The sequence below is a fragment of the Artemia sp. Qi Xiang Cuo genome, chromosome 1 (assembly GCF_049724085.1).
Source record: "Artemia sp. Qi Xiang Cuo chromosome 1, ASM4972408v1, whole genome shotgun sequence".
Lineage (NCBI taxonomy): Eukaryota > Metazoa > Arthropoda > Branchiopoda > Anostraca > Artemiidae > Artemia > Artemia sp. Qi Xiang Cuo.
This window is the reverse complement of record NC_142794.1, coordinates 59,301,390-59,322,711: the sequence shown is the minus strand read 5'-3', so window position 1 is coordinate 59,322,711 and position 21,322 is coordinate 59,301,390. Positions and strand designations below refer to the sequence as shown.

The following is a 21,322-nucleotide window of genomic DNA, read 5'->3' as shown; positions in this document are numbered from 1 at the left end:
ATAGGAGTATGTTTATGCACAAGAATATATTTTAAAATTTAAATCAAAAGTACCATTCTATTTTTCTGATATGATTTAGAGATGTAAAGAAAAGTTGAATAATTTCGAAGTCCCAAAAAAATTTAGTTAAAAAAAATAGTTTGCTATCATGAAAAAAATATTGAATTAGAACCATCAGTCATCATCAATAGGAGTATGGGTATGCACGAGAATATATTTAAAAATTTAAATCAAGAGTGCCATTCTATTTTTCTGATATGATTTAGAGATGTAAAAAAAAGTTGAATAATGTTGAAGTCCAAAAAAAAAATTGATACGATAAAATTTTTTTTTCATGACAAAAAAACTTAATCAGAATCAACAGTCTTCATCAATGCGAATATCGGTATTCAAAACAATATATTTTTAAAATGAAATCAAAAGGACCATTATATTTTTCTTATATTATGTAGATATGTAAAAAAAAAGAAAGTTGAATAATTTCGAAGTAAAAAAAATTAGTTTTCTTTCATGAAAAAAAATATTGAATTAGAACCATCAGTTCTCATCAATAGGAGTATGGGTTTGCGCAAGAATATGTTTTAAAATTTATATCAAAAGTACCATTCTATTTTTCTGATATGATTTAGAGATGTAAAAAAAGTTGAAGAATTTCGAAGTCCAGAAAAAATTTAGTTAAAAAAAATTTCATGAAAAATATTGAATGAGAACCATCAGTCCTCATCAATAGGAGTATTGGTATGCACAAGAATATGTTTTAAAATTTAAATCAAAAGTGTCATTATATTTTTCTGATATGATTTAGAGATGTAAAAAAAAAAGTTGAATAATTTCGAAGTCCAAAAAAAATTTAGTTACAAAAAAAATATTCACTCTGATACTTAGATTTTGTCAATTTTATCCGATGTATTGGCCAAAGGATGTTGATAAAAAAAATTATTCACTCTAACACTTATATTTTATCAATTTTATTCGATGTATCTGGCAATGGATGTTGATAAAAAAAATTTATTCACCATGATACTTAGATTTTGTCAATTTTATCCGACATCCGATAAAGGATGTTGTTAAAGCATTTATTCATTCTGAAATTTAGATTTTTTCTATTGTATTTGATGTATTTGAAATAGGATGTTGATAACGAATCCCTTCTCTCTGAATATGAACCAAAAATGGACTTAAGTTTCACCAATGAGCCAACGAATTGTATTTTCTATAATTTTAGTACAAAGAACTAGAGTTTACGGTCAGAGACCCTTATCACCTCATACTTTACGGAAATAGTTTTATTTTTTGATCTAAAAAAAGGACTGAAGTTTCACATTTGAACCAGGGAATTGTATTTTCCATAATTTTCTTACAAAAAACTAGAGTTTACGGTCAAAAACCCCTATTAGCTCAGATTTTACGGAAATAGTTTAAATTTTCGATCTAAAAATGGACTTAAGTTTCACATTTGAACCATAGAATTCTATTTTTCATAATTTTTTTACAAAGAACCAGAGTTTACGGTCAAAAACCCTTATTAGCTCAGATTTTACGGAAATAGTTTTATTTTTCGATCCAAAAATGGGCTTAAGATTCACATTTGAATCAGAGAATTGTATTTTCCATAATTTTCCTACAAAAAAACTAGAGTTTACGATCAAAAACCCTTATTAACTCAGATTTTACAGAAATAGTTTTATTTTTCGATCCAAAAAAGGACTTAAGTTTAACACTTGAATCAGTTAATTGTATTTTCCCTTATTATCTTACAAAAACTAGAGTTTATGGTAAAAAAACCTAAGTATCTCAAATTTTACAGAAACAGTCTATTTTTTCGATCCAAAAATGGACTTAAGTTTCACATTTTAACCAGAGAATTGTATTTTCCATAATTTGCTTACAAAAAACTATAGTTTACGGTCAAAAACCCTAATTAGCTCAGATTTTACGGAAATAGTTTTATTTTTCGATCCATAAATGGAATTAAGTTTCACATTTGAAGCAGAGAATTGTATTTTCCATAATTTTCTTACAAAAAACTAGAGTTTACGGTCAAAAACCCTCATTAGCTCAGATTTTACGGAACTAGTTTTATTTTTCGATCCAAAAATGGACTTAAGTTTCACATTTGAACCAGAGAATTGTATTGTCCATAATTTTCTTACAACAAACTAGAGTTTACGGTCAAAACCCCTTATTAGCTCAGATTTTACGGAACTAATTTTATTTTTCGATCCAAAAATGGACTTAAGTTTCACATTTGAACCAGAGAATTGTATTTTCCATAATTTTCTTACAAAAAAAACAAACTAGAGTGTACGGTCAAAAACCCTTATTAGCTCAGATTTTACGGAAATAGTTTGTTTTTCGATCCAAAAATGGATTTAAGTTTCACATTTGAAAGCTACGATCGTAATGAATGATACTTATTATCAGAAAAAATGTTAATTGCCAAAAAATAAAATAAAAAAAAAATGTGGAGAGGGGGCCAAAATTTGGAGGGGAGGGGGCGCCCTTCGAGTTTGGGGATAAGGGACCTATGGAGGGTTGAAGTCCCTGGTGGTTAGGGCCATTGGTGCTTATGATCCTTGATGGTTCGTACTCACATACACCTTACTACTTGATCTGTAAGGATTTCTATGGATTGTTCTGAATTTCTTTATTAAAATTCTTTTCTTGCCATCTACATCTTTCTTAGTATCAACTTTTTAGTATACTATAACGTTAGACCATATTTTAAACTGACAATACTGCTCAAACACCACTTGTGTATTATACAGTACACATCGAAGAAGTAAAGCTAGGTCAACTCACAATGTCATTCTATCATCATTAACCATTTTCATAGATTGATCTTGTCTCAAATTTATAAGAAATTGCCTGAGTTAACAACCCCGAGGGGTTACCTTAACTGATAATTAGTTTAACCCTTTTTTTTCTTTTTTTTTCCATCTTCATACAATCCAATTCGCAAATCCCTTACACCTTTTTCAAATGTCAATCAAACAATTCTGATTGTAGCATCCAATTTTTTAATAACAAACTGCTCTTGAGTTACACTTCAATCCGCAAATCCCTTACCCCTTTTTGCAAATGTCAATCAAACAATTCTAGACATGTTACATTCTTAATCAAACTACTCTCGAGTTAAAACCGGACCAGTGGGGAATCCCCGCTCGTTTGGAAAAGGTGCCAAGGAACATAAAGTCGTAGAATCCATAAGTACATGCTCTGAAAAGGTGCCAAGGAACGTAATCTCTCAACCTGTGTGAGGGAGTACTGACTCTCTTTTAAAAGGTGTAGAGGGCCCGTAGAATAACATAGGAAGGAACATAGTTCCATAGAATAGCGTAGGAAGGAACATAGTTACATAGAACAGCATGGGAACATAGTTCCATAGAACAGCATGGGAAGGAACATAGTTCCATAGAATAGCATGGGAAGGAACATAGATCCATAGAATAGCATGGGAAGGAACATAAACCCTTAGAATAGCATTGGAAGGAACATAAACTCCTGGAATAGCATGGGAAGGAACATAAGCTCCTGGAATAGCATAGGAAGGAACATAAGCTCTTGGAATAGTATAGGAAGGAACATAAGCTGCTGGAATAGCATGGGAAGGAACATAAGCTCTTGGAATAGCATAGGAAGGATCATAAGCTCCTGGAGTAGCATTGGAAGGAATATAAACTCCTGGAATAGCATATTAATAAGCATAAACTCGGGTAATAGCTAAGGAGGGATCATAAACTCCTGGAATAACATAGGAAGGAAAATAAACTCATAGAATATCATAGGAAGGACTATAAACTCCAAGAATAGCATAGGAAGGAACATAAACTTCTGGAATAGTACCTAGCACTCTACTTGTACTTGCTCTTTGGCTCCTCAATTTTACGTCTAGTGGAATTATCGGTGGGGGGGGGGTATTTTGGGCATCTGATCAATGTTTTGATCGAGGATTTTGTCAGCCAGTGGCAAAATATGAAAACGAAAAATAAGCAAATATTTCGACAAGGACCTCCGCCAAGTCATCCTCAGTGCTAAAAAAAATGCTGATCAATGTTTTTTTTAGCACTGTGGCCGACTTGATGGAGGTCCTTGTCAAAATGTTTGCTTATTTTCGTTTTCATATTTTACCACTGGCTCACAAAATCCTCGTTTTCTCACCCTTTTTTGGTTTTATTTTTCATTTATTATTTCCTTTCCTCTCTTAGCTTCATTAATTTACATGGAAGGGTGACATAACCCCAGATACCCAGGGATAACGATCATAAATTTTGCGAACTGTCAACTCCTTACATATGTATTTTACTGTGGAAATAGGGGGGAAGATATTAGATCTTGGGAGACCAGTGGCGTGAAACTTTCAGGTACTATGCTCTTGGTAAAAAATCATAATTATTTTTCTGTGGGAAAATGGAGGGATTAGGGACCCGGAAATGAGCCACAACACCTTTTTTATTATCAATTTGAAGCTTACAGTCGTAAATCCTTGGGCCAAGGGGACTAATGCACAAAAAGTTATTCAGAAAATGACTCTATCATCTGACAAATCTTTCCGATTAGCCTGAAACTTATGTGAAACTTTGGACGTGGAGACCGCAATGCAGAAGTAAAATTAAAAACATCGTTCCCCTAAAAATATAGCCCAAAAAGGGTGAGAAAAGTTCCAAAAATCTTTATCCCACCTGCTTCAAATGGAGGGGGCTATTTTAGGAACTTGGGGGGATTTTTGAGTGGAAAACTGAAAGTTCTTGTATTCTTTTTGAGGCCGAAAGCTACTAGAGGGCAAACGGCCTTCCTCTCGGTTCTGTTTCTGCTTTCCGGCCCTCCTCTAACCCCTATGATACCGAATTAAATATGGATACATCTGTTTCGTTCAAAACTTTGGAATGTCTAATAAGTTTGCCTTCAGGATTTATATCACCCCCACTGCCTCAATATCTAGCCTTATCTTACCCTGCTATAATAATTCAATCTTCACAAAACAGAAAAAGAATAAGAATAAAATAAAAATGTAAAAAGAAAAAAAATACTATACAACATTCTACATCACACATTCTGCCTATATTTTAGAATATTGGTAGAATATTTCAAAATTCTTTCTTTTTCTTCATTAATTTTGTTTGTCATACTTTCTCTATGGTTGCTCAGTTTTGTTATGGCTAGTTATCTTTATATGTTTTTATTTTGATGTTTTTCTTTTGCCTTAGACACGTTTCAACCTTACACTTCCCAATTGGACGGACAGTGTTTACCCAGAACCATTAAAGGAGGTGTCAGATTTTAGTTTTGGTATGAAAGCATACACAAACGAAATGAAGAAAATACGAGGAGGTAAGTTCGTTCGTCTATAACGATAATGTAGTTTGTCAGTGATGAAATTGGTTCAAATCAATTAATTCCTGTTTGTCTTTTTTTCGAAGACAAACAGGAATTTAAATCCTTTTGTTTTTTTTTTTCGATACTGTTGTTCAGTCTCTTTCAGTTTTCGAAAGACGAAGGAAAAAAGTTTTTTTTTTTTTTTGGTGTCAATGGTAAATCAGTATACTGTGTGGTTGTTTGTGCCCAGTTAGATGGCAATAGTTTCTAGCGCTATTGCTGCTTTTATAATGTATTCATTATGTAAAGATAACATTTCGAAAAAAAAATCGTCATATGATGTTTATGCATCTAGTACAGTCAAAATACGGTTAGACCTTGAGCAAATTGCAACAAATTTATTTTTATACCACGCAATAGAGAAAATTGAGCTTATTAACATGTCCAAAATTGGCATCACTAGCCCTGGTGAACTGGGTTAAATTCACTATTAAAGTGCGGAGGAAGGAGAGCGAGCTAAAAGTTTATTTCACGATAGTATATAGATAGAGTTGTCTTCAGTGGGGTTATTGAGGTCGTAAAACCAAAAATGAAGATTTTGCAGGGACTTTTTTGCAAAATATAGTTTGAAGTGAAAGGATAAAGTTAAAAAAAACAGTGAAATATACTATTTTAGTAAGTAAGGAGTCCTCTCTAGAGTTTTCTTGGTCGTAGATATGGAATATTTATTATACGCTGCTTCTGTAGAATGGCTAACTTTTGCTGAAACTCTTTTTTTTAAGATTGAATAGACAGAACTGGGGTGTAAAATACAACTTAATCGAATACCTTGCTAAAAAAAATTCCAAGGCGTCAAAAAATATAAAGTATGGTTTATTAATAATATAGCAAAATCTATTCACGTAAAAATTAGGAAATGAACTAGGTAATCTTGGTTTCAGCTATTTTCACTTTGTCAAATGTAAAAAGATAGAACTTTCAAAAATCATTGGCATTTAAGGAAGGTGCCATTGTCTTAAGCTTCCATGGGATTTTTGCAAGAAATCTTCTGCACTGTTTGCAAGCAATCGAGCAATCCAGACCTAACTTCTTGCAAGAGCATTTTTATGAGTCACAGCTATTCGACTTACAGGAGCACTTCACAACTTTCAGAGGCTTCATTTAAGTGGGAGATAAGTCAGTCATTGTAGGAATAAAGACAGTTTATCTGCACCTGAATCTCCTACTGAAGAGGGTCGAGACTGTTATTTTCACTCCAATTTTGGACTTGATAATAGAAGTGCAGCTAGGAAAACTTTGCGGATGCACGTGTGGGTGGTAAGACTCTAAGATGCGCAAATTTTGAGGATATTGAGACCTTCTTTTGGAAGATGTGATAGTAAGCTGAGTTTAGATCATCATCACTCTTTTGCCCATAGATAGAAAATAAAGCACATTCTCGAGCACTAACCATCTCCTCCTTTGTGCTTCTCCACCTTCAGGAAAATTTGAGAACCTCTTCAGAACGCATCGTCTCCTTTAAATAGGCTTACAGCCGTTCTTTCCCAGTACCATGTATATGGGAAGTGGTATTGGAGCCAAGTAGCGCTGATAGAAAAACATGCAATTGCAGAGTTCTATTCTCAAGCTAGTTTTCATCATCTGTATGTTCCACACAACATCATCTGTATACCCTCTTGTTCCGCTTTGGGAGAATAATGAATTTGCCTGAAAAACAGCCTCAACACCTTTAGAATCTTATTTATATTAATATTTCGAACGTTAATTATATTAAAATCACGAATATTGTCCTTTTAAATATTAATATTTCTACCACTTTTACCAAGTCTCTTTAATGTAATACATGATGACACTTGAGGGTTTTCAAAAAAATACGTGTGTTATATCATCTCTTCACAAAAGATATGTCTATTATATCATCTTTGTAGGAAGATACAATTTTTGTAAAAAAAATTATGCTTTGACATTATGTTTTGTTACTTACAAAAGGCACTTGATATTACAATCGTCTTCCAAATTAGCTCTGATTATTCAGTCATCCACTAGTGGTAATGAAAAAAAAGCAGGGAACAAAAGTAGACACATCACTGTTACTCATACGAAAAATTTAATTTCCTTGTTGCTCAAAGCGGGAACTGTAATTCTCCTAAATAGGATTTTCAACTATGGTGATTCAAACCGTGCTCGTTTTATTTCGATCCGCATCATTTTTGATGGTTTTCTGGCTATTTTTCTAAATTCCCGTAAATTTATTTTCTCTAAACTTTTATCATTAAGATAAGTTAAAATAATAGTTACCACTCCTGAATAAGCTTCAGATGGTGACTCTTCCTCACTTGACAGTTTTTTTTTCGAAACGGGTCTTTAAATTTTCGTTTATTGTGGGCTGAACTTCGTTCTTTACTAGGTTGCAGTAAATGCTGCAACGATGATAGTATTTCACTCAAAACTTCTTGTGTAAACCCATCTTCTTTTTTAACAAGCTTAAAGAGTTTTCGATAATATTCCTAGCTACGTTTCTTTCCCTTCATCCCAATGACACTTTCTGGTACTTCACAAACAATTTTCCTAAAACTCTCCATCCATCTTCTTCATTATCAAATTTTAAACTCTCCAGCTTGATATCCAACCGTTCTGGATAATTTCCTGTAACATTCTGATCTTGGAGTCTACCAACTTCGTAACTTCCTGGAAGGTAGTTATCCCTAAGTTTTAGCTTCATATTAACTCTAGTCGCTACGGGATGAATATTTTTACTTTTCGCATCTATAACTGCACTCCTGTATAGCCTAGTGTCTTGTATCGATCCGCATCCTTTGATTTACAATAACACTATCAATGAAGTTGGCCGTCATATCAGTATGTGACTACCATGTTAGCTTATAGGCTATTTTATGACCAAATACCTTTTTTTGTAACTTGATTGTTGTACCTAAAAAGCTACAGCAGTGTATAACTGTTGCTATTTCCATTTCCTTCACCGAATTCACCTAGGCTAAGATACCATATGTCCCTATTTCTATCAATTTGGGTATTGAAACTCCCTAATAAGAACACCATATTTCTACCCGGGATCCTGTCTATGTGTTCTTGTAATTGTATTCAAGATCCACCTGAATAACTACTATCTCTCCTAGTTGGTTCTACAGGGTTACATACCACTGGTTTATACCTTATAATTTTTATCATTAGACGAGCAACTAGAATTTTATTTTTAATTGTTTCCCAACCTAAATAAGACTTAGGAGCTTCCTTTCTTACAATGGGCCCTATTCCCTGGCCCTGTACCCCATTTGTCTTGGATTGCGCATTAAAACGTCAATACGATATCTTTTTTAATATTGTAGCGTTCGAAGTTGTAATTTTCGTATTATTTAAATCAGTGAGATTGTCTTGGCCTCAAGAAAAACAGTGGATCCCATCGGTGCAAGTTAGAAACTAATGCTACTTCTCAGGTCTACATAAAGTCCTTAATTCAGCTTAGAACCAGGCAGCAAGAAGTCACTGGGACCTCCAGTTGAATGGAGGCTTTGTGCAATCTTGGGCCCATCTTAGTCACAACATGGTTTCCATTCTTGGCGATGCTCTCCTATCAACGAGAGTCGACGTCCTACACCAGCAATGTAAAGTCTATTTCCTCCGACTAATGATATGTTCACGCCTACAAAAATTATACTACAATCGGGATAAGGCAGGTAATAATAGATCACATGGCTATGAAGAGATGATTCAAATAAAAAAAGCCAACCCAAACAAGCAAAACCCACTAATGAATTAAACCATTAATCAAAATTGAATGTAGTGCTGTGCCGTTTACTAGGCTATAATTCCGTCGAGAAGCCCCACTCTTTAATGTCACCCTGAAGCGCGGTTTTTAGTTACGGTTCTTGTTAGTCAAGCTTGTGAACGATTCACTGTGACGCCACTATGAGGCTATGCAAGCAGGGTTCCCCTTCCGGTGTAGGGATGAAGGAAGAAGCTTATGACCGAGCGGAGATCCCAAACCATATCGCAACACCGGTGCAGTTCCAACCTTTTATACTTAGCTTATCCTCGTCATGGCATTCGTCTGGGATATTTCGCTACTGATTTTGGTTGCTGTCTTTGAATGGCTGTGTACAAAGCTCGTAAAAAATGCTCTGCTTAGGCTTTTTTTGTGATAGTTGTTCTTAGTGTTTTTAGTTGTTAGTATTTTATTAGTGGCGCGTCCACGATGGGCTTAGCTATTAGCATCTTCTCAACATTCTGTGAAGAGCTCGCATTATTCATAAACACGCGGGAGTGCTTAATTTTATTTTCCATGCAAAATTTAATAAGGATCCTTGAATCTTTTTTTTTAAGTGAAAATTTGCCAAGAACGCAAGAGTAAGTCTAACCTTTATATCTGTCAAGGACAAACTAAAAATGCAAACGCGTGATGGTGTCAACACATGTTGAGAACCCCTTAACCAGCATAACAAAACAAAAAGATTGATAAATCGGGGTTGCGTGAAGATTGACCTTTTAATTTGGACATGCCTCACACATATAAAATTCTTTTCTGTTTTATAGGTCCACTTGTCCGTGAAATTAGAGAACATATTAAAATGAAGATTCAAGGGAAGTTATTTCCAAAGAAACGACGTTTCTTCATGTACTCTGCTCATGACGTTACGATTGCGATGTTTCTGCAGTCCCTAGACATTTTCAATGGGATTCAGCCTCCGTATGCAAGTTTAGTGATGCTGGAGCTTCGTAAGGATGAACTGGAGAGGCATTTTGTCAAAGTACGTCCTAATAAATGAGTTTAGTGACTAATTATTTTATCTCATTTATCCAGTGACAAATCATTCTTAAGTGCTCCATTGCATGCTCTAATTATGTCGAGGCTCCTCAATATGTCCGTCTAGAAAAAGTAGATTGATAATGAAATTCCAAAGAATACTAAAGCCCTTATCCTTAGCATGATTCTATTAAATAGTCAACAAGGAGATAAGAGAAAAGTCAGTTGCCCCAGACTACGCTTTGATTAGATTCTTATACACTACAATCTTCAAAGGTTTCTCCAAATTGGCAATGCAACTCCAGCATCGCACTGATTTGATCGGACAATATGAATCATGATTCTGTATCTAAAGTCAAACCCAGCTAATTTAGATGTAGATTGCCAAACGTTCATTTTTTGCGTAATGTTTCTTTTTTTTAGCAGATTTTATGCTTCACCGACTTGACAAGAATGTCCACATCAGAGCCATTATTTTCAATAGAAATTGCCACATATGATAGTACTGAAAGTTGCCATCTCTGATACTATATTGTTATAGATGGCGATGTTTACTTTTGAATATGAGAGACGGATAAGGCAAGTTTTGTACCGGTTATAATATACAATAATGTTAAAGTGGCACAAATATATTAAACATCCCTTAGAAACATTTGGAAAATAAATGTATAATACTATAGATTTAGCAAAATTTTGATCTTCCATACAAATTCATTGAAATCCAACGATGAAATCCAAACAATTGAAATGCAAAATATTTTTGTTAATAATATTCATATATGCGTAAATGTTCTAAAATACCATTGATAATTGTTCCGAAATTTTAGATCCCGCTTATTATGTTCCCCTTATCATGTTCCCAAATCCACATATGGAGAGAGGGCGATGTCTGGAGGCTCTTCTGAATTCCCTCCACTCAGAAAAACTATATTCTAAAAATACAATTTTTCCCTTTTTTACACACATCCCCATTTGCTCCGCCGAGAAAACTCCATCCCCAGGAGCTAGGCGTGTGTATGTCTCTGAGTGTGTGCATCACGAAAGCAAATATTGACGAAGACCACACTGCCTTTCCATATCAAACAGACACAACTTAAAAACAATAGGGAAATTTTTTCCAAGACAGTGCAAAACAGGTGGTCCGGGAATCAATCGAAATTAGGCTCAAAATAAATAAAAATATTTCCTTAAATAGGGACTTAGGAGAATATTCACTGAATTCTTTATACTCAAATTTAATTAGAAATGATCTAACAAAATATTTATTAAACCAATTGACAATAGTATTGAACCCGTTACAAAAAGGCCTTTAAGACTAGCTGCTAAAAAAGCAAGATTAGCTTTGAAAACTTGCAGTTAATAATTTTATTTTATTTCGTTTGAACGGATTCATCCTCTTTCCTCATTTTATTTATCAGTCCTGGTTGAACTTCGTTGAAGTAAGGTTACTGGGGCTGTTTTAAAAGTTTTTTAAAAGCATTTTTAGTTTTAAACTTCGTATTTTAATGTAAGTTGTTTATATATATTTTTTTTCTTTAATGTTGTGCTGAAGACGGCCCTTGGACATAGGGCCGAAATATTCACCGATTTAAATTGCACTGTCTTGGAGAAAAAAAAAATAAAAAATCCCTATTGTTTTTAAGTTGTGTTTGTTTGATCATGAAAGCACTACTTGGTGTAGCAAAATCTTAAGCGTAGCTTTACTAAATAGCCCCCAAGAATAGGCCGGCCTAGAGCTATTGCGATAAAAGAAACCTAAAAGTTGGGATTTTCTTGGGAAGCGCCCGAAATTTTTTTTAAACAAAGCGGTACGTGGTAGAACGCTTTTTATATAAATACCAGTATATAACATACAAGCTTGAAAGACAGTGCCCATGCCTGCTGGCACACTTCAGCGCTGCAAATATTACACAAATGGAGACGAAAGCAACCTTAAATGAAGAACACACAGAAATACTCTCCAGCAGATTGAAGTTTCAGATAACGTTTTAACAATTGCTTAAACAGTCTTTTATCAAAATGATCACGAACTTCAGCTGGAATTGTGTTCTAGATTTTTAGTCCTGTGTGACAAATGCTGTTCTAGATTTTTGGTCCTGGGTGACGAGTGCTGTTCTAGATTTTTAGTCCTGAGTTGCGAGTATTGAAAGACGCCTTCGAAGTTAAAGGAATTTCGCAAGAAAAATCTAATCTGTATCTTCTTTTGGGCTGTTAAACTTCGTGTCGAGTATGTAGTCAAAGAAGTAGCATTATGGGATAAAAGCCAAAGCTAAAAGTTTGCTTATGTTGGTTCTTCATGTGTGTCTTGTACTGAAATATAAGTGCCAAAAAGTCTCGAAGTTGAATTTTTGCTTCCTCTCACACTGTTCGGGTTTTTATGTCGAATATCCAGAGGATTATGTATATATTTTTTTGGTGCTTGCTCAACTAATAAATTGTTTTGACTGTTCCAAGAATCTCCGCAAAAAATCGATATCCCTATATTTAGTTGGGACAATACTCTTTTTTTAAGTTTCTGATTTCTCTCTACAAAAAAAAGAATTTTTTTTATAACCCTCATGGTTGATTTGAACTGTTTGCAGGAAAACAGGGGGTCTAAACACTTCTTTTTTATTTCAGGCTCCCTCACATGAAAAATAGCTCACATTTTCCCTTATGCCAACATCACGATTTACTATAGTTTCAAATCCTATTTGATAAACTTCCCCTGCCTCATGGTCAAGGTTCTTAGACGGGAAGTTCCAGAAAATTAGAGTCTTTCTGTAACAGCCCTTACTATTTCTGGATTTATTTTTGTGTAGGTTGAAGTTACAGCAGTATGTAGGTTTGAGCTTTTTCGACAAAATTTCCAACATTTTGAGTTCCACCTTAACACTGATTGCCACATATCATGGCTGTTGTTTTTTTTTTTTTTTTTTTTTTTTTTTTTTTTTTTTTTTTTGTATACCTAACTATTTCTTTCTCAGTTGATTTTTGTTTAAAATTGATAAATTCTTGGTGAATTTGTATTTTGGTACACATTGTCGTCGGATTGTATGTGGCAGTGAATGTCTCTCATAGATAGGGACCGTACGGGTGGCCATTTTTTCCTATTCAGCCAGTAAAATGAAATGAGTTCTGTATATTTCAAATGAAGTAGTTTTCGCCCTTAAAGGTATAGAAAAAAAGATCTCCCAAGATATTCAATGTATGTAGATTTTTTTATATAACAGCTAATATCTACCGTTTCCATAGGTGAACTCCTCCTTCTCCTGAACGGAGTGCCCCCTGACAGTAGTCTGAGCTGCTTCACCCTATCGGTAGTAATTAATGACTATTCGATCATGCAATGTAATATATATATTTAAGCTTCCATAACAAAGATATAATATAATTTTAATGAATTAAGCTTTAATGAAATAAGCAAAATACATAAAGCACCAACCACCTTTCAAAACTCGCAGCGCCTGACTGACTTATGTTCACATCTTCACTGTTAGTGATGAATACTAGTCTTTCAATTCTTGGCAAAAATCAAATCTATGTCATGAAATAGTTTATCCTCTTCGGCTAATATTTATCCGTTAAATTTTATTCTGCACACACCATTTTTATCGCGAAATTGTCCTGAAGGACAGGCTATCACTGGGAAGTTATTTATGTGACTGACATTAATTGGTATTTTTGTAACAAGATGTTCAGTCTCTTCTTTGCTTGCCTCTATAAGTTCATAGCTAACATCTGGCTCGTCTGTTGTTTCTGATTTTTCTACCACAAGAGATTCCTCATTGGTTGTTGGGTACTCGGGCTTTTCTTGTGTTTCCGTGGGACAAATTCTAAAGCGTGGAAATGCTAAAGATGCACTGAAGAAGAAACATAAAACTAGTATCACTTTCATGGTTGCTGAAATTTAACTGAGGCTTTTGCATTTTGTTTTTGGCTATTAAAAGTTTTTCAGTTGCCGAAATCCATCAAAGACTATTTAACTTATGACTGGCATGAATATGCAGGTTTCTTTTGAGTAAGTAACCGTCGTCTGCGATAATCTGTCTGTGACTATAATTGGAGAATGACGTTTAATTCGAGGAAATTAAACTAAAAATAGTTGGATTTCCAACTATGATCTAATCTTGAATATTTAATTTATTATATTAATTGAACCAATCAGATTTTCCGTAGAATTTTATGATTGGTTGAAAAACTAAATGAAAAAATTTGATTCGCTCAAATTAGCACTAGGAAAATCTCGGCATTAGTAAAATCTCGTTGTGAATACAGTAGGCATTTATTGAAGACAAACGTCTTTATTTTCAAGTTTATTTAGAAGCCTTAAGGTGTTCATATTAATAGTCAATACGGCAAGAATAATTAATATTGCAGTTATTGGTTCAAATCAACTAGCACAATGAATTACAACTAGCACAATTTAAAGAAAACGTATAAGGTGAATTGTATTCGGGCATGTGTTCAAAAGATATAACATATTATGAAACACTACCCAGCAAAATATGAAACATCTATGACAAGTTTAAACTGACTTTAATTTAAATTTACTTGGAAATTTAGACTATAATAAAAGGCATAATTTCTTCTGGAAGTTTTCTGAATGTGAGATTGTTCATTTGTGTTTAAGTCCTTTTGGATTATAAAATAGATAGGGCTAGCTTAGTCAGCAGAACATACCCTTTTTTTAATGTACGCAAGAATAATTATTGCGGCCTTTTTGCCAAGTGGGTCCTTTGTCTCCCACTTAATGTAAAACAAAAGTAAATAGGTTCAAGGCGGTACCCAGGATTTTTTTTTCGGAAGGGATTTGACTCAAAGATTTCTTTTTTTTTGGGGGGGGGGGTTACAAAAAAAACGCATTCAAAATTTGTTTATAGCTATTTTTGTTACGTTTTTACGAGTCAAACAAACAGTTCGGGGGGGAGGTCAAACCCCCCTAAACCCCTTCCCTTCTCTGGGTACGGCCTTGAATAGGTCGATAAATAAAGGAGATATGATTAGTATTTTTATTTAAATGCTTACAATTCGCTTTGGTCTCTTTTTTTCTTGTGGATGAGTTACTTGAGTTTCCTCTTCTCAGCTTCTCTAGTGTCCGATCTGATTTTACAGGTATAAATTTTCAGTGGATCATGATGGCCCTTTTTTTTCTTTCTTTTTTTCATCTAATACTAATCTTTGTGTAGAAACATCTTACAGTGAAATAAGACACAATTTTAAATCTAATGCTGAACACAAAATGAACGATTGACATTACATGCTTGTTATTGATTTTTGAGTTTCTGATCAAATAATTACTGATGCCTTGATTGCCAGCTTTGCATATTCCTGATTGCCAATTGTGCACACACGGTAAGGAAAAAGAATATATTGGGAATTGGATGAAAAGAGCTAATGGTTGTAACAGGCGGGCTGCATACCTCACAAAAGCAGAAGTTAGGCTACAAAAGAGATAGACTCGTACTGTGCCCCTCTTCATTCTTCTGGCTTCAGTCTTTTGATGCTGATCAATACATTTGATGCTGATCAATTTTATTAGTATAGTTGACCATTGGTCAGTTATTGTAATGTATGTCTTTGTGCAGAATGTCTTATGGTAATCAGCTAATTTATGTATAAGAGTTGTACTGTTTTCTAATCTTGGTGTTCACTAAGTATCCATTCATTTTTCTTCTATTTCCTTATTTTTAACGAGCCTCGGGTTTGTCGTTCAGTACTACACCAATTAGGAAAATGATTTCAGTCGGACAATGAATTAAATGGTGTTAATAGTATCAAACTTGGTTGGTGCTAAATTGCACGTACCACTGACCTTCCTTGTGATGACGTTTGTTGTCCGTTTGCTTTGTCTAACTGAAATCCCTGGATAATTTCATTTCCCATGTTTGTTAACTTTCGAGCCATTAGTATATTTAAGATTCATGATACAAAATAAATATTTACTCTCCTCTTAGTACTTAAAAACTCTTGGTCATATAAATTTTCGTCTTTTTTCTTTAAAGATATAAATTGGAATGAGCTATTTATTATAATACTCAAGAAATATTTGGGTATTATTACTCAAGAAATTCAAGAATCTAATTACTAAAATCTAATTATTCAAGAAATATTTGTTATCGCCACTTAAATACGTCACATAGGGCACTAACAAAGAGAGGGAAACCTTTGTACTAAAAGAAAAGAAAAAAAGACACTAAGAAAATTGACTGTTGGAGCCTTCTTGCTCCTATTTCTGTTATGGCATAGGAAGGAAATACCCAAGTTGGATCACTTGGTACTCAAGCGATAGTACGGTTCTACTAGCTGTCACATTTCAAGTTAGTAGCTCAGCTAAACTTCTCTGTTATAATCAAACCATGTTTAACAGAAATGCTAGTTACTTCACTAGGCCTCTATATCCCTCTATTAGACTTTGCCTTATTCAAGAAAGATTTATTGTGTTGTTTTTGCCTAATGCATATATTTTGAACAAAAAAAAAAAGAGAAGAAAAGCGAAAATGGGCTTTTATAAGGTTAGCGAAAATACTGGATGTTACAGAAGGAACTATTTCGAAAAGACTACAGCTTCCCTTCTTCAGCATTATCAGAGAAAGCCTAAAAAATCTAGTGTACTTTTCCTGAGCGAAAATGGGAACGATTTAGACCAGAAAAAGGAGGATAAAATAAATATAAACACAAAAACAAACACCTTGGACATCAAAATGAAACGAAACCCGTAATGGAAGAATTCAAAAGCTAACAGCACAGAATAAAATAGCAGGTAAAAAAAAATTCAAAACAACAAACCCAAATAAAAAGTCAGCCACTCACCCAAAATCTTACGACTAACGATGTTTTTGATTAGAGTCTAGACAAGTGACTTCTCAATTCTAATTTCCTAGGTTTTTGCTGTGTATAACAGGTTTCAATTAGTTTCAAACTTGAATATCATATTTCTTTGAACTGAAATCCTGCATAATAATCCGGTCGCCCAACTGAGAGTAAATGGTGTAGGTATTCAGTAGAAAGCAAAAATCAATTTGTTTTGTTCTTCTGCACCAACAGTGATTTACTATTTGTCAGTTAAAATCACACCTTTATGTTTATTAAATTATAAAAATATGGGCCTTTTATATTCCAAATTTACTCATGTCCTTTAAATATTTTCCGCTAAACAGACTAAAATTCTGCCTTTCAAAATTTGGCAGTGTTGAACTATGCGCGTGGCAAAAATAATTGGACGACAAATACAAAAGAATCGTTAATATTCGAGAATAAATTTGCTGCGTGGGAGGGGTTTATTGGTAGAAACTCTTTATTGAACCTTGGAAAGGTTGTTTGAATGTTCGTAAACCCTGTACGTGTGTTACTAGTCTCTCATTATCTCATTTAAATAAATGTGAAGACTATTTTGCCTCTATAATAACATAAATTATTCTGTAGATCGTTTACAAGAATCATACACGAGAGACGAGGGAAATATATACTCTGGTTCTACCTGGATGTCGCCCGCTTTGCCCCGTTGACGACTTTCTCCGTTTGACACAAGGTGTTGTGATTGATGATTATGTCGATTTTTGTAAGACTGCACCGACACCAACACCTTTGTTTCCGGCTTTATCCAAGATAGAATTTATCGGTAAGATTTATTTTTAAGATATTTTAAGTGCGTATAGAAACAAATTCTCAAGTTGAAATGATTTGAAACCCTATAATCCTTCTTTTTGACCCTCCAGAGCCAGGAACGGCGCATATTGTGCTTACAAAACTTCGTCAGACATCTTGGAGCCAAGTTACAGTCGTGACTTCTCTCCTTCTGTGGTTGGAGAAACAGTTTTTAATTCTCAGGTCCCGGTCATGCTGCCATTCTAAGGTTTGTCAAGGTCTGCCTCTTTTGTCTCTCCCCTAGAGACGCTACTCATACACTGTTTTTGGAAGTTGATCCTCTGACATGTGAAGGACATGGCCAAAGTACATCCATCTACGTTTCAAAGTTTCAATAAATAATGGCTTACCAGTTTGCCGCTGAAGTACTAAGTTTACCTTGGAACTCCTATATTTTGAGCTGAAAAACATTCTCTCTCTCTCTCTTTCTCTCTCTCTCTCTCTCTCTCTCTCTCTCTCTCTCTCTCTCTCTCTCTCTCTCTCTCTCTCTCTCTCTCTCTCTCTCTCTCTCTCTCTCTCTCTCTCTCTCTCTCTCTCTCTCTCTCTCTCTCTCTCTCTCTCTCTCTCTCTCTCTCTCTCTCTCTCTCTCTCTCTCTCTCTCTCTCTCTCTCTCTCTCTCTCTCTCTCTCTCTCTCTCTCTCACCATCTCTCCTTTTCTGAGAATGAAGGAGTGTGTTGTAGAAGGGCAGCATATTAGCTCTTTCATTGAGATCAAAAGTTGTCAAGCTAGATAAGCTACAACTTTCAGGAATGGATAAGCAGCTAAATTTCTCACCTCAAAATTCTTACCTCTTTGAACTCTTTTGTCTTTTTTTTACCTTTGTCTTTTATTTTCGTTCAAGATTGCTTTATGGATTGGGCATTGTCAGCGGGGGAATTTCGGCAGCATTGAAAACTTCGAAATTTTTTGTAGTTGAGAAAGCAAAACTTTTGAAATTGAGAAAGCAAAGGTTTCTAATCGTTTCGATTGCGTATTGGTACGTTTGGAGGAGTGTTTTTTTTTGTTTTTTGTTTTGTTTTTTGGCTCTGTTCGAAATAACAATAAGTTTGGCATAATAATCTCAATAATCTTTCCTTTGACAATAACTTACACTCTTGAGGTTTTTGGTTTAATATTTGTGTTTCATTTGATATTTATAATAAATTATTTTTATATATGATCACATTTTTTTTTCAACCAAATTTGAATCTGAACGTCCTTTTTGACAGTTGAATTTGAAAATGTAAGTCTTTATATTTTAAACAAGTGAAGATTGTTTAAATTTTCAACGAGCAGAATATACTAAATAATAGGGCGAGGGCTGCCATAACAGGCGAAAATAATGCCACGGAGTATGCGCTAGCTCACCATTTACCGAAAGCTTTATGGCTCAAGTGCCACTATTTGTATTTTGTTCTTGTTCATGTCGGTGTTTTGAGTAGAGGATACAGTTACATCCTATTTTACGTCTGAAGGGTTGGGGGTCTGCAGCCTCCCTTAACATTAGAGAATTTTTCCTTGTTTTACCTTCAATCGCTCTGTATTTTGTATATACATTGTAATATACATTTTGTGTGTACACTTTCGTATAATTCCTATGTTTTTATAATTCCAGCGTAAAAGATTTTCATTTCTGTATCACAAAAATGTGTGCAAGTCTTCGCCCTATAAAAGTTCCTTTTCGGGCCAAAGAGGAACGAATTCTTTTTTTGCTCAGGTGGTATGGCCCAAATTTATGAAAATTATCAGAGACTCTGTCACAGTGGCGAAAGAACATATTTTTCTGTTGCGGAGGTGTTGGCAATCCTCCTCGTCTAATCCTCCTCCTATTCTTTATGTTTCTAAGTTCTAAATATAAACTTTCCAATTTTCCAATCCCTCCAATTTAAAACTTCCAGGTCAAAACTTTCCAAGGCTTGCCAACTCGTCGTCATTTTGAAAGATTCCGGTTCTATGTTTAAGGACGAAAAATGCTACCACTGGTTGTTTGTTGTTTGAGTTGTGAAACAATTGAAAAGGGTTCTGGAAAATCTAATTTGATTTCATATTATGTTTGTTGTTTCGGATGTCAGTTTGGTCCTTTTTTGGCCAGAAACGCCGTTTCCATGCACAAAATCGTTGAAAACGATAATGTCATGGTAGGATGTCTTTTGTTACTTCGGGATCGAAGGCTACTAAATATAAAAAGGCTCTTTTAAATGAGCTCTCTTCCAAATTTCCTGTGACTTCAAAAAAAAAGTTCAATACCATCACCCCTTGAACTAAGGGAAAAAATATAAACAAACGGGAGTAATGACGGAACATGAAAAGCGTTACAATTTTTACTGTTTTAGAAAGGGCGTTAAAAAGTCGAATAAAGTTATTGGGTAGCTCAAACCACCCCCTTTATCCGACAAAATACCCACTTTATGCCCCCTTTGAGTCAAACATGAATTGTTGTGCAATCAGCAATCATTAGAATATTTTTGACTCTGCGTTGTTTTTTTAATTTCTAAATTAAAATAATTTTTTAATTTCTAATTTTTAATAGCTAAACACTTCCGGCGTTAAGGCTTGATTCTAGTTACTATCAGCATATTCTTTTTCAGCTGTCCTTGTTTCTGGCATGCTGTTTGTTCTACTAGTTCTTACTTTGATCGCGTGCTTGGTCGCATGGGGAAGACTCAGGGCAATACGAAGACGAGGCTATACTCCAATATCTGAATATGGCTCAGCTATTGAGTCAACACCAATTCTTTCGTCCCTACCATAGCTGGATCTGTCATCCAGAAGCTATAGATGGGGTTTAAGTTGTATAATGGTCGTATTTATATAGTGTGTGCACCCATTCTTAAAATTATGTTTAATCGTATATCAATCTTTGATTTATCGATTCTAATCTTATGTATATATATATATATTTATTTATATATTATATATATATATATACATATATATATATATATATATATATATATATATATATATATATATATATATATATATATATATATGTATATATATATATATATATATATATATATATATATATATATATATATATATATATATATATATATATATATATATATATATATATATATATATATATATATATATATATATATATATATATATGTATATATATATATATATACATAATATCTAGCTATAGAATATTTAGCTAATTGAACGTTCATTGTTTGTATTCAATTACCTTTTCTTTATTTTTATAATACAAAAAACAATTGAATATAAATTATGGAATTTAATTTCGTCAGATGAGCTAATTCGTTTTGGGATGCGGGGGGGGGGGCTTTGCACTTCGGCATTTTATTTATTTTTGCATTATAGGACATACCAAAGGAAGAGAACCAGTATTTATGAATTGTTTAAAAATCTATATTAGATAATTACTATGTTTTTCCACTCTTTTTTTTAAGAATTGTTCTGGTGAATGATGTTTGCCTTTTTAATCTTTTGGACAGGAATAATAAATACTTTGTTACGTGAACGAAAGCAAGATTTAGCTAGATCTATCGACAATTCCATAATAGTAATTAACAGTATTACACAGTGAAAATGATAAAAGTAAAGCTTATATTTGTTAAAAATAAACTCTGTTAACTTTTTTTATATCGCTTAGGACCTTGCGTTAA

General features: G+C 33.9%; 1 protein-coding gene across 1 annotated transcript in view; it reads left to right on the top strand.

The window, feature by feature from the left end:
- Positions 1-20,508, top strand: part of LOC148956535 (prostatic acid phosphatase-like) — a 63,279-nt gene extending 42,771 nt beyond the window's left edge. The window contains exons 5-8 of the mRNA XM_089095778.1: positions 5,208-5,331; positions 9,868-10,082; positions 17,483-17,678; positions 20,273-20,508. Of these exons, the coding sequence (XP_088951904.1) occupies positions 5,208-5,331; positions 9,868-10,082; positions 17,483-17,678; positions 20,273-20,436 (699 nt within the window). The 3' untranslated portion in view covers positions 20,437-20,508. The remainder of the gene's footprint in view (positions 1-5,207; positions 5,332-9,867; positions 10,083-17,482; positions 17,679-20,272) is intronic.
- The last annotated feature ends 814 nt before the right edge of the window (positions 20,509-21,322 follow it).